The sequence below is a fragment of the Cryptomeria japonica genome, chromosome 8 (assembly GCF_030272615.1).
Source record: "Cryptomeria japonica chromosome 8, Sugi_1.0, whole genome shotgun sequence".
Taxonomy (NCBI): domain Eukaryota; kingdom Viridiplantae; phylum Streptophyta; class Pinopsida; order Cupressales; family Cupressaceae; genus Cryptomeria; species Cryptomeria japonica.
The window spans coordinates 403,739,881-403,754,673 of record NC_081412.1 but is presented as its reverse complement, the minus strand read 5'-3'; the positions used below and the strand labels follow the sequence as shown (position 1 = coordinate 403,754,673).

The 14,793-nt window shown below is 39.1% G+C and overlaps 1 protein-coding gene across 1 annotated transcript in view; it reads right to left on the bottom strand.

The window, feature by feature from the left end:
- LOC131857684 (uncharacterized) overlaps positions 1 to 14,793 on the bottom strand; it is a 61,016-nt gene that overhangs the window by 28,394 nt on the left and 17,829 nt on the right. Inside the window, exon 3 of the mRNA XM_059210386.1 lies at positions 4,592 to 4,678. Coding sequence (XP_059066369.1) covers positions 4,592 to 4,678 — 87 coding nt within the window. The remainder of the gene's footprint in view (positions 1 to 4,591; positions 4,679 to 14,793) is intronic.

Genomic DNA, 14,793 nt, shown 5'->3' with positions numbered 1-14,793 from the left:
CAAAATTCTCCTCCAATAGCTCGACGTCTTATGGAACTTCTATTTTATCCACTATCCTAACCTCCATAGGCTTAAGAATGAAAGCATAACAAGCCTTCTCTTTCTTCATTTCCTTTAAACTATTTTCCAAAAACTAAACATACCTTTGGACTGCTTCCTACTTCTCCCTTATCCTTCAATGGACTCAACTATTTACTCCAACTTACTTGATTACGCAGAGTAAACAAGATACAGAAACATATCACACAATAATACTAGAGAAAAGTAATCAACACTAGAACATGGCAAAAAGATATGTTCTTTTATTACCAAAATGTAATGTGTATACAATCATGAATGTTTCTCAATACAACAATCAAAGTATATATAGTGCCTGGCAATTGGTTAAGACTGCCAATCGTTGGCAACTACCAGCAACCTCTCGAGAACAAAAGAAATTACACTGCCAATTATAATACTAACCAAATATTATTTATTATTTGCGGCAGTTTTGCCAACTACATCAGCCCCCAAAAAAATAAGTCTTCTAGACGACAGAAACAAAATGGGGCTAGATGGCTGCGAAAACATCTACTGCAAAAGTTGGAGGTGCTGAGTCGCCATCAACTCCCTCTTGTGAGATGCCTTGACCGTGTATGTTCCTTCCATCAGTTTCTTATGCATCATCTCGAGCTCGCTACCCTTCTCTCCCAACTGTGTGTTCAGCTAAGTGATCTGCTCATCCCTTCCCACCATGTGTTCAATTCTTCCATTTGTCGATCTCTCTCAAGCAACTACTACTCATGCTCATCCACTGTCTTCTCCAGAAAAGTAACCTAAGAGTGTTGCTGGGCCAACTGGTCTCAAGCTTTGTACCCCTGTTCAATGAGAGCTTGTCGTGCATGTTCCCCCTAGTGGAGGGCCTACGCTTGTCGTGCAACAACCTAAGAGTGTGTGGTTCTCAACTAACGATGTTTGAGGAACAACTCCCTGAAGGCAAGTTCTATTCCATTGAGCGCTCGAAAGTACCCGACCATGGCGGCCTTCAATAGTGGGTCGTTGGGAGATCCAGGAATCTCTCATAATCTGTGTTTCCATTTTCGACCATCCTCTAGCAGTGAAGCATCTAAAAAACTCCTCCTCACACTCACCCTACATAAAAGCCAGGAGGTGCTCGGCCGCCTGTGCCACCAAAGGGTCATGGCCAATATCCAAGTCCCTTGCAATCTCTCCCACTTGGCCAAGAAAAGTGGCCACACATTCCAAATGGCAAAAGCAATGTTGAACTATGCCCACTAGATCCTGGGGATTTGGTTGACTCAACCACAACACAATCCCTTCCCCTTCACCAGATGATGACCCCTAAGCCCTTGTTGGAACAGCTGAAGTTGTGACTTGTTCTAGATGGGTAGGCACCACTAGAACTAGTGGCTAGCTCACCACACTCTCACCACCAGCACTGCCACCACCTACTACAGTTGTCTTTGCTCCTTGAACAGTCTGCGAGACTAACCCCACAAGCGGAACCTCCAGTAAAATCCCTAACAGGTGCAAACACGAATTGATCCCTACCTCAAACTAGCCAGTGCCTTCCCCTAGCACGAAAGTTACAAGTAATGGCGAAACCAAGGATGGTACTACCACTGCTTGTACGACACTGGTGTTGGCAATCCTGACACTTCTACCACCACTACCAATGATGTAGATGATGGTGTTGGCACACTGGACCCTGCCATTGCTAATGATGTGGACACTCGTGTTGGCGAGCTTGACCTTGCCACAGTTGCTCCAAAAGGAATGGAAACTAGCACCACTGCTACGACTAGCCTTTCTGCCACCGCCACTATCACTCCAACTGGTACTATCACTCCGACTGGCCTTTCAAGGAATGCATACCTCCTAGCTACCACTTGATTTCTTGCTTACAATACAGCAACTAGTCGAGCTTGTGACCTCTCTTCATTCAAAGCAGTGGATTGAAGAAAAATGTTGCAGATTTATGTATCAATTTCAGATGTCATGAGTGTTTTCTGAGTGTTCATGTCGTTGGTTTGTGTCTGTGCTAAAGTAGAAATCTGTTCGTGGGTCTCAGTGTGTTCGCCAAATCATTCTGGGTATTGGCTCTAATTATTTCTACCCCCTAGGCGATGGAGTCTACAAATTTGCAGATCTTAATGTGCTCCCTTGAATTTAATAATGCAAATCGAACTTTCTTTCTAGGTCGTACCATTTCATGGTTGCCTCGAGATGCGTGCTGAAAGTTTTTGGTGTCTATGTTGCAGGTTTGAGCTTCTAGTCTTGTCACCTCTGTCATATCTTTCATTTGCTTCTGTTCTTGTGTCATTCGGTGGTTTTTTGGGCGAGTTATGAGCATTTCAGTTATTTATGTGTTGGCTGTTTTCTGCGTGTTATGCGTAATGGAAATTACTTTTTCAGAATAGGAGTCAGTGGTGTGGTATTTTCCTATGGGTATAATTGAGTTTGTTAAGTGTCTTAAGCTTGGAACTATTCATATGTAGTGGATAGTAACATCTCTCTATTCTAAGATTCATATCTCATCATTGTAAGGCTGGATAGTCGTACTATCAACCATTTCTGGATTGTAAAGCAAATCCCGCTGAAAAGTGGAAGAGGCTGACTTGCCGCCTACATTTGGATTTTGTGATACTGTCTTCCCGTTGCACAAGTGGTAGAGTGATTGTTAATTTCATTCCTCTCCTCCCGATGCACAAACGGTAGAGTGATTGTTAATTTCATTCCTCTCCTCTCGTTGGATAAGCGGTTGAGTGATTGCTATTTTCCGTTTCTTGGCTTGTCCTTGGCTGGTTTACAGCCAAGTGATTTTCAGTGTTTTCAGTATCCCGTTGTATAAGTGGAAGAGGTTGGCTAGCCGCCCAAGCATTGTAATACTTTTCAGTATTTTGCAACTAACGATCTCCTCAACACTGTATGCTCTCACCTTCCCAGATTGGGCGCTTGGTGATCAGAAAGTGGAAGGGTTGCAGTTTCAAAATTATTATATTTTCATTGCTTAGCCTAACGGGTCTTTGTTGTGTTGTAAACTGCAAAATTTCAAAAAAAAAATTGTGGGGATATTACATATGGGAAAGAGAAATCTTAGAATAAGAAAAACTCTAAGGAGCTTGACCATAATGATGATAATGGATTAAAATGACCATCCAAGCAGTGAAGTACAATCATCATGTGTACAAAAAATCGTCATACTAGGACAAACGACCATCAATTTGGGAAAAAAAATTGCAATACAACTGCTCTTCAAATTAGGAGAATCTCCTTGTAAAACAAAAACTAATCTAATATGAACAATTTGCACTTGCTATTTACAATCTTTATAGTGTTTATCGAGAATGGTTCACACACATCAAATAGTTGACACGCACTTCAATGCATGGCAAAAGATGTTTATGTTTATAAAATAAATTCTACGACTACACAATTATACTATTCAACTAAACCAAAGACAAAGCAGTACAAATAGAACTAAGTTGCTGATATAGGTACAAGAATAGGCTTAGGTTTGAGATTTAGGTACCCCAGTATGGCAAAAAACAGTCTTGAGTACCAATACAAATGTCTATATGTATAGAAAAATAACATAATTTAAAACATATAATTTGATACTTGATACTGAAAATAAGTTAATTAGAATTGAAAATATATTTCATAATTCATGTGTTTTCTGTGATCCTATGAACATTCAGAAAAAAGCCCCAAAGACGACAAGACAAAAAACTAGACAAGACCTAATCATGCCTTGCATATGGAATATGTAGACATTAACTTCAAATTTGACACAATATGAAAATTTCCTATGGGTACAACAATATTATATAAGGTTCTTGATCTGTAACAATTTCAAATACAAATGATATGGCACTAATCAAACCAATATTCAACATTAGCTCTAGAAAGGCTATTGATGACACTACCAAACCTAACAAAGGAGTTGATGAGGCCAAGTCGAGCATTAAACTAGTTCAAATAATGTCAATTCAAGGAAAATGTTAGGGCTCTACTTGATCTATGTCATACCATTGCCACTAAATGATGATGAAATCTTTTAACTTATATTCTTTTATCACTAAGGCTCTCCTAGGATGCACTTTCATTGTCTGTCCAAATTGTTTAAGCTAAGAGAATGATGCATATAACAAATTTGCTACCTTTTTGGTGCTAGTTTGTATTGACAACATTACTCAGCACAAAAACCTACCATAAAATCTAGATATGATTTCAAAGAATCTTGTTTCGAACAACAATTAAACGATATCATTGATTCCAAAGAGGACACCTATTTAGACAATTGCAGAAAATCAGAATCAAAAGGATTTAGATATTTACAGGATCCTCTCCCCTAAAGCTAATAAGATATTGTTTATATCATATTTATCAAAACCAAATTATTTTGTTTTCAAATTTCAGTTACCTTCATAAATATTGGATACATTTAGTGCAAGAATTTCTACTAGAGTATGTAGAATAAAAAAATAGATATTTCAAACTAATGCCAAAATGAATGCAAATAGAAAACAAGAAGAAAAAGATCCTGAACGGATCCTTAGTTGCAAATTAAATTGGTTACTAAACTCACACGCAAGGCAAAAGCTCTATTGAAATGCAATGTTGCAACGATGCTCTTGTCAATCTTGTCCATGCTTAAAGGTGTACATCGCAAAGCCTGCATCAGATTGAAGATAAACGAGTTCATAAATCTGTATTTATTCTTATAAGAAAAACCCATACATAAATATTATTAAATTTCAAATGGTAGTAACTTCATTCTATATGAGATTTTAAGAAACACTGTTTTGGCACAAGATATGATTGTCAACAATACCAACTCATCTCTCATCAAGGGAACCTTCAATCCCAAATACTTGTAATGAATATTAGGTTAGGATGAAGTTGACAAATATGGTGCTCAAATGGATAGGTGACAACATGAAAGAAAAGAAATATGATCCTAAAAAATTAAAAAGAAAATGCACATTAATAAATCAATTATCAACTCAAGCAACCATTAATAATTGTGTGAATAACGTCTTATGATTTAATAGAATGAATTAGTAATGTTGCAAGACCCTACTCTTGAAAGTGTTATGGGAACCACATTGATTAAAACATAGTAAGAATCAAAATGTAGGGGGGCAGTGATATTAATAGTTAGTTTTAGACTCCTAAAGCTTAATCAAGTTCCTGGAAAGGTGCCTATCATGTGAATAGCATACAAAATAGTATCTTAGGACTAATATGTGTATGTTAGAAGTAATCTCAACTCCAAATTTACTAGGTTAGGTATTGTTGATGCGTGTTTTGTGACACTCGCCAACACAGAATAAAATACCAAGTATTCTATCCTCTCTTGAACAAGGAAACCTCATATATGCTAAACAATGTGATCAAAGAAGGCAAACCCAAGGTTTACAACTGTGTGACTTTATAATGGATAGACTAAATGAAATAATGTGATTTGTTGATAAGACAAAGGGACTTACGCTTTGCTGGAACTTGCAATACTTAACTAACTTGGAAAATAAAAGACAAAAGTGACTAGGGTTTAGAGAATCTAATCTAAAACCTAACAGTGCAAGAAATGATTGCTGACTTAGTGAAACCAAACCAAGCTTTGCTTTGCCACGAGGAAACAACTACACAAAGATGGTGCAATCTCCTAAGGGTATGCAAATGATTTTCAAATCAATTATGCACATCAACACCATGAACAATGAGCATAAAGCAATTGAAGTTAAACTTTCAATATGAGTTCGGACTAACCATGCACTGCAATTTGCAATCAACAAATTCTAAATGGTATAAACATATAGGCTTCACCATTAATTAACAATAGGATTTTCCATTCAACTAATCAACTCCATGTAAACAAAACTAAAACTTGAGAAGTAGAAATCATGCAACATGCTGAAAGCCATACAAAGATCCACCCTATCTTCAATGAAATCAAGTATTTATTTCAACATATTCTTGGCAACAATCTCTAGTCTCTTCCTCATACTACTACTACTATTGTTGGCTCCTAGTCTATTCAACTATTACTATTAACCTTTACATATGAGAAGAGCAAGCCTTATATAGAGCTATCAATTACAAATGAAAGGCTAGGATTGATTTGAAATCAACGGCCAAGATAATTCAAAACAAACCCTAATTGGGGTAGTTACAACAACCACCACCTTACATTTAAGTCGACCAATGAGAAAATTAAAAACTTTGAATACACATCCTTTTGAGGAAAAGGACCAATGAGAAGATTGAGTTGTATCATTTAATTTAGTGCCTTCTAGATGTCCACTTGTTGATGAGTCAAGTTCATTGAACTTGGACATGTCGGCGTGGCATAACCTAATTGGTTGAGGTGAATAAACATCACCTCAGCATAGATATCTCTTGATACTCAACATTTCTAGCCTTTGACTAATTGTGATGGTTCATATTCCCAAATTGCATCATCTTGATCAAGTTTCTAACTTTGATTAACAAGTCTAAAACTATCCACTTTCCTTGATCACATTTCACTTTCACATCTTCATGTTCGGGAATCCACCTTGTGATGTCCCTACTTTGCCTTTCCATTCTCATCCTTGGAATCATGAAATTCTTCCTTCTTGAACTTTCTTGACCTTGATTTCCTTGGTGTAGCTAAACCCTTCACGTTACAATCAAATCTTCCATGAAGAGTAATCCACTTGCCTGGACTTTGACCTCTCCACATTGTTGTCCATCATCTTGATCTTGGAAATCCAAGGTCAATGTGGAATCCTTCTTTTATGACTTCTTCAAATGTAAATTTTTTGTCTTGCATTGGTGAGTCCTTTCAACCCTGATTTGTTTCCTTGTATGACTTAAAACTTCTCATGTTGGGGAGTCCTTTGTTCATATTCCATGCACCTCATTCCTTGCATCAAACATTATTGACAAAAGAAGATAAAATACCTTAGATTGTAATTTTAAATGAGACCCTAAGTTAGTGAAATGCAAGATTATTATGCTAAAACTGAAAGCTCAAGGTTCTTACATTTGTAATTCATATTGAAGAAGTTAAAAGAAAATTCATTAGCAACTGATCTTCAATAGAAAACTATGAAACAACATCATCAGCATCATTGACAATTCATAAAAATTGTTTCATAAACCCCTCCACAGTCTAGAAATGGCCTCTTCAAATTGGAAAATCTGGAAATGACTTGGAAAACCTTGAAAATCACCCTCAAACACTTTCACTCCAGGTCTGGAAATGACCTTTTCCACTTAGAAAATAAAATTTCAGGTCTGGAAATGCAAGTCTCGGGTCGGATCTGCATGTGAATTGTCTTGTGACCTACCTTGCAACTCCCCTCCCTAAGGATCTAGCCTAATTTCTTTGGGAAATTCACTTTCACTGTAATGTCCCCTTCTCAACAGTAACCAGTTCAATTGGTTGTAAGCCTATCCCGGAGACCCGTAGGCTAGTCGGGAGCAGAAATTAGGGTTTCCTACCTCTAGGGGGATGTTTTGATGTTTTTGGTGGCTTGCATGTTGGAGTTTGTCAATTTTGGTTATGGATTCATTCTGGGTTTTTAGAAAGCTTCGCAATGATAGTACATGCATAGCAAGCAGTGGAATTTGGCAAACTTACTATTTTTAGTAAGTGGCGCGAGGACAACTTATTTCTTTGGGTTTTGGGGGGTTTTAGAGAGCTTCGCGATGGTGTAGCATGCAAATGAATCTGAAGACTTTTCCGGACTTACTATTTTTAGTAAGTTGCGAGGACTGCTCAAAATGTGGTTAAAATTACTTTGGAAACACTTACTATTTTTAGCAAAGTGTTATTTTAGCAGTACTAATTTTAGCAGGGGTTCAACAGGTCAATTCAAATGGCTATTTCTGATAGGTTAGTATTGAGCAATTTGTATTCCAACATTTTTTGGAGCTATTTTGGCAAGTCTGAGCTTATTTCGGGCGATTTATGGTTGAGGAAAAATATTTTACAAGTAAATTTTTTATAAGGCATGATGGACGCCTTAGAAAGAAATATGTTAATTTTATGAAATAATTCACTTTATTTCCTTGGACGCCATAGCTCACTTTATGAATATTTCATAAAGTATATTTGCTACCTTGAGGGGGGTTGATTTGATGAATTAAGTATTATTTTTTACTTAAGTGAGCGTCCCCTTTGAAGAAATGACATGACTTTAGTTAGAGTCAAATATTATTTTCGCTTGGGCATCCAAGATGGCAAGGGATTACATTTCATTTCATGACAATTTGGAGGGAGTTGAATTTGAATTTGGAGCTTCAAAAAGTTATAAATAAGAGTGTCGGGCTCTTGTTTTGGGGATCCATGATGATTTACAACGAAGTGCTGCCAAAATTCAAAATGATTGCTTCGAGGAATGCCCTCCTTCTAGCGCCATTTTAAGATGTTGTGACCTTTTTCACACATCGCCCCATTGCAAATGGGGACCCTCTCTTTTCCTTCTTTCTAGGGTTTTTGTTAGTGTCCTATGGCCTTCCGCTTCAGTTTTACCAAGCCTTGCCCAGTTTTGAACAGTTCAAGTCCTAAGGATTGAAAGTCAGTTTTTGCAAACCATGTGATTCCCGAATACGAACACCACCAAAGTGCTTAGAAAGGCCAGAGGACAAAGATCACAATTGATTTGGACGAATTTGGACAACTTTCTATTTCTAGAAAGTTTGCTTTTTTGCTTTTTCCTATTTTTTAGGAAGTTTTTTTTTGGCGTTTTTAGCCCGATCCCCGATATGGCTATTTTTAGAAAGTTTTTCCTTTTTTTTAGGGATACCTGCTTTTTGCTTTTTCGGGATGGGAATCTAGGGTTTGCACTAACACCACTGACCTGCTTCGATCGGGACCCAAAATTTCCAAGTTTTGACCTAAAAAGCCAATTCCCTACATTTTAGGGGTCCTATTGCTTCAGATGGTTTGCCTAAATATGGATTTCAAATCTCAAGTTAATCTGGTTAATTTTGGTTAAAATGTGAAATTTTGAAATTTTCCAAACTTTTGTCTAAGTATGGCTAATGGGTAAGGTTGAGTGTCATGACATGTGTGCAAAAAGTTCGCCCAAGCAAAGGTCCGCCATGATGAAAGGAAAGCAAAAGTCCGCCATGCATGGTGATCCATCTAAAGTTCGCCTTAGAAGGATGGCATGTGAAGTTGAGAAGTCATCAAACCCCGCCCTTGGGGATGTGTTCAAAACTCCGCCTTGGTTGAGTCATCACCAAAGTCCACCCAAGGGAGAGTCTTCAAAGGTCCGCCTTGAAGTTGGAGACTTAAAAGTCCACCATGCAAAAGGTTAAGCCAAAAGTCCGCCCATGTTGAAGACCCTCTAAACTCCGCCATGACTTGGGGTCACATCAAAAGTTCGCCCTCCATGTTGAAGTAGGTGCCTTCAAACTCCGCCCTCCATGATAGCTTGAAAGTCCGCCATAGAGAGGTCAAGAAAGTCCGCCCTATGCCTTCGTAGAAAGGTCGCCCATAAAGAGAATCATAAAAAGTCTGCCATGCATGTTGGAGAGGCCATGAAGAGAGGCCATAGAAGTCCGCCCAAATTGGTAAAGAAGATGGTAGAGATACCATCAAACTCCGCCATACCTAGGAGAGGCATCCAATTCCGCCTAGCCAAAGTGAGAAGATGGAGGTACCATCAAAGTCCGCCCTATGCTTTGAGGGTGACCTCAAAACTCCACCATGCTTAAGGAAGCCTCCAAAAAAAAATCCGCCATGATGTTGAAGACCCTCTATACTCCGCCCTAGGCCTTAAAAAGGTTGTAAGAGAGATGTTCAAAAAGTCCGCCCTTGATGTCCTTCAAACTCCACCATGCCTTGGGAAGTCTTCAAAAGTCCGCCCAAACATGAGGCTCAAACAAAGTCAACAAGTTTGAGTGATGTCATCAAAATCCATAAAGATTTCAAACTTAAAAAAACAAAATAGAAAGTTTTTCTTTGGAAGGGAATATTGGAAGATTGATAAAGATTTCGAACTTAAAAACCAAGATAGAAAGTTTTTTTTTGGAAGGGAATATTGGAAGATTGATAAAGATTTCGAACTTAAAAACCAAGATAGAAAGTTTTTTGAAAGGGAATATTGGAAGATTGCCAAAGATTTCGAACTTGTAGCCAAATTGGAAACTTTTGGAAGATATTTTCTTCGAACTTGGAAAGATGACAACACTTTCCTAAAGAGTGAAGTTAAAATTGGAAACAAGAGTTGGACGATTTTAAGTATTTATAATTGAAGATTCAACTTTGTTTACAAATACTTTGTTGTAACTTCAGTTTTACACACCAAGAAGTTCGAAGTTACTAAGGAGAGCATAGTAATGTATTTTCAGTTTGAAGTTCATCTGGAGAAAGTTTTGATATTGCTGGTAGTTGGACAAACTTCGTGACGAAGGATTCACAGATTTTTTTAGTGAAGCCAGCTGGTATAAGGAAGAATTATTGAATTTTTTAAGTATTCTTGAGAAATTTCCAGCCTTACTTCCATCCATTCAAAGGTGAAATTGAATTCATGATGCAGATTTATGTATTTTCTGAGTATTTTTCAGAGTTTGAGAAATGATTTTTAGTGAATTTATTCGAATTTCTAGTGGAGGAAAATCTTTTTTTGGATAAGTATAAGAAAGTTTTCGAAGTTATAACACTTGGTGTTGATTTACGATCACAACCATCCTTGAGATTGAAGGGTTTTCAAATGAAATTTCAGTTTTTATGGCTAAGTATGAGAATAAGATGAAATTTTCAAACACTTAGCCATTTCGCAGCCCCGTTATTTTCTTCAAATTACGAATTAATTCCTAACTTAAAATTTCATTGTCTGTTTGCAAATCCTAGGCAATATGAAATTTCAAGTGTATAAAGATGCTCCTCCGGAGTCAAGGATGACTTCGAAATGGAAAAATGTTGGCGACACCAACCTCGGACACATCAATCTGAGGGAATTTAAGAAGTGGATGTTTGGTCTGGACAACCTTGTGCCTACCACAACCGCATGAAAGATGATGAGGAGTGGCATTGTGCATGCTGTTGGTTTTCTCCCCACCATGCAATGCACTGAATTAGTAGTTGAATGTGCTAAACATTACAACCCCACCAGTAAGGACATTGTTGCACCTGATGGAAGAGTGCTGGCGAACATCAGTGATGAGGCCATTAGAGAGGCCTTCAAGATCCCAGAGTACCACAACACGGTGTATGTAACAAAGGACGAAGATGACAGCATGTATCAAGACCACTTGGAGGAATATGATGCCATAGTCAACCATTCTTGGCTGGACAAGCCAAGGAAGGGCACCTCCAAACTTCAAAGGAAGAGCCTGGTGAGAGCATACTTCAAGGAAGACATTGGAGACATGATCGTTCTGCTCAACAAAATAATGGGAAATCCTCAAGGAGCCCCATTCGAGCCCTGGATGTATTATTTCATTAATGAAATAATGAACGAAGTAAAAATGATAGACTGGGCCAGGATGATTAGCGACAACCTCAACAGCCAGCTGAGGAACCTAGAGGCAAATAGGACTTTCTTCATGAGTTCGTACCTGTTTTATTCCTTGGCCAAAACCTACAGATACAGAGGCCTCACTTGCAGAGGACAAGTAGGGAACAAAGAGAACCAGTTTCCAGTCTATGATTGCTATCCCCAGCTCCATATGGAAGAAAAGTTCCATTTTAAAAGAGTGAATGATACCTTCCTCATGCACATCACACGGACATTGCAAGGTGGACTGCACCAGAGACTCTCTCAAGAGTCTATGGACTTCATCAGTCGATTCGGGTATTGGTATATCCAATATCCAAAGTTCACTTACCTCCGAATTCAGGGATTCTCTGGGTCTCCCTACAAACTTCCAGCTTACCCTACTAACCGAGTTGTGTTGCTCAAGGTTGTGAGGCAATTGGAAGGGTATATGGCAATTCAAAGGGATAAACAGAAGAAGGTAGGAACTTCCTCTCTTACAATTGGTAATGGGATGGAAACATGTCCATCGTCACAAGCTGCTACAACTGCTGAGAAGTAGCTAGCCTGGTATCCCTTTTATCAGTACAAGGCAAGAAGGAATTTCGATCCATCCCACAGAATAAATAAAGTCGAAGGAATGACATTTGAACACAGGGCCGATCTAGAAGATTATTGGGCTAACGCAACCAATAGTTTCGAGATCAGGAAGAGGTTTTGGTCGAGAATTCATTTGAACATGGTAAGAGCAACAGAGGTATTCAGAGTTGCTGACCAAGTAGAGGATAGCCTTGAGCTTCAGCAGCCGAGTTTTGAAAAGATGAAGAATGAACCACTAGTTTTGATAGATTGGGCAGAAGGAGAGAAATCAGACTTAGCGGACCTCATGAGGACGGTGGTTGAGTATTCTAGGTGGTGGACGTCTGAAAGGACAAGGCAATTAAAAGCCAAAGGTGTGGCCTTGACCTATGAATTGATGGGAGTGGATGACTCTTTGTTCTCCAACCCTTGTACCTCTACAGGTAATGCACGGAATCCAGAAAGTGTTGGGTCTCAGAAGAGGAAGGAGTTAGTTGGAAGCTCCGTAAAGGTCACAGGAAAGAAGATTGTAGGAGAAAGAAGGGAGTCCAGCGAAGGTCGGTCCATCCTAAGTGTCGCTTCTATCGTACTTGATCAGAACGCAGTTGGGGAGCAGGAGATGAACATATGCATGATTAATGATGAAGTGAGAGTGCCTTCTCCCTCGATTGAGGAAGTAATGAAGGAAGTTGTCCAAAGTCCGGACAAAGAGCAAACTGAAGTGCCTACAGTCTTCCTAGATGGCATAGCTACAAACCCGGGAGGGACAGATGATGAATTTGACCAGAACACCGTAGAGAAATCAACTATCCCGTATTGGCTAAGGGAAAGAATTAAGGCCAAGCTCCCCAAGGAGACCTGTTATGAAGAAATCATAGCAACATTTCTGGAGAAGGTAAATGAGCCAGTTATAGCTAAACCACCTAAGCCCGCCAGAAAGTTTTCTTTAATCCAGAGAGACAATGCAGAATACAAGACAGTCCAGATAGCAATGCCAAAAGAAGGAAAAACTAGGGACAACGTCGCTACAGATGACTACAAGATCACCACCATAGAGTTGGGCAAGCCCACCCAAGACCAAGAGGTCCAGTATTTCGATGACTCTTGTAAAGCTCCAAAGGCAAGTTTAGCTCAGGAGAAAGAGAAGAGAAAGAAGGTTGAAGAAGAAAACCAGCAATGGAGAAAGTATGTTCTCCATCTTACCAAGCCACTTAACCATAAGATCCTGGTTACCCCTCCACAGCCTCTTCAGCAGGAATCGATGAAGGATTATGAAGATATGAAGGGTACATTCACACAGGCCAAGGAGTGGATTTCAGATGCTTCAGCACGTGCAGATATACTGGTAGAAAATTTAGTGTCAGCACATGAGTCAACCTCTTCACTGGTCAGCCGTATCTAGGATCTAGCTACCAATTGGGAGGACGTGGAGGAACTTCAAGATGAAATGCTTCATCATCTGAAGGCTATCTGAGGGTTGTCGAAGAGAAGTCTAGTAGATGCAGGTTTCATACAGGCTGGAGATAGGTATGACTTCAACACCTGGTATTATGCCTTGGTTATCCGGATTGAAGTTTTGAAGAAATCCGAGACCAAGTGCTTTGAGACCGAGGAGAGTGTCAGGGAGATTTTGAGCAAGGTGTTTCATGTAGCATCTGAGATCTAGAAGAAAGAGAGTATAAGGGAGAAGCACTTGCAGGCAGAGAACCTAAGAGCCAAGATTCGGTCAAGCTTCTTCAAGGATTCAGGGATGATTGACAAGGGCAATCTTTCAAAGATTGCAAACTTTCTCTTCATCGATGAAAACTTTCTTGCCTAGGCGGTTGAGTGGGAAGGTATCCTCGCCACATGTACCGATGATGTGGACATCATCGACTTCCAAATTAGCAGTTTGACAAGTGTCACTATGGAGGAGGTCAGGTTTATTGTGTCCAGGTACATTGAATCTGCGAAAGAGGAAAGTAGGCGCTCACCCCAGTGAGATTAGCAGTTGTGCCACATGTCACTTTCTTATTCATTTGAGTTGATAGTGTTTTGGGAAACCCTAATTAGGGTTTATAGCTTTCAATCTTGGCCCTTGATCACTGTTTGATCTCGGTCGTTTATTTATTTTTGAGAAACTATATAAGGCTACCTCCTCTCATTTGGAGAGTGTGAGGTTTTTGATGTATTGTTGCATAAGGTCATTTCCAAATAATATATTGCATGTGCGCTTGCTTTGTAATCCCTGTTGTTTGAATGATTTGCATGGTTTCAATTTCCTCAACACCTAGTTAAAATTAATCTAGATTTGCTTTCATTGTTGTTAATTTGAACGAAGGATTTGATAAGTGTCAATCAATGGTGCATCTCCGCTCATACTTTTGGTGAATGGATGATTTCCATTTCACCGTGCAAAGTTAGCCTGAGCTCATCCTCTGTGCATCCCAACATCTTAATCATAAGCACAATCCATTGAAGATTGCACCGGCTTTGTGTAGTTGTCCTTAGTGTTGCGAAGAAAGGTTTGGTTTCTCGAGAGCACCCAATTGATACCGTCTCTGGAGTTCGTAGGATTAGATTAGCCTTCTTGAACCCTATCTCTTTTCTCCTTTCTTTTGAAAGTCCAAATCCCAGAAAATCTAAAAAAAAGAGAGCCTAAAATTGCTAAATCCATCTAAATCCAGCAGTTCAAAACAATTGTTAAACGTAAGTCCCCCTTGAGATTTTCAGCATACACTACCCAAGAAGCTAT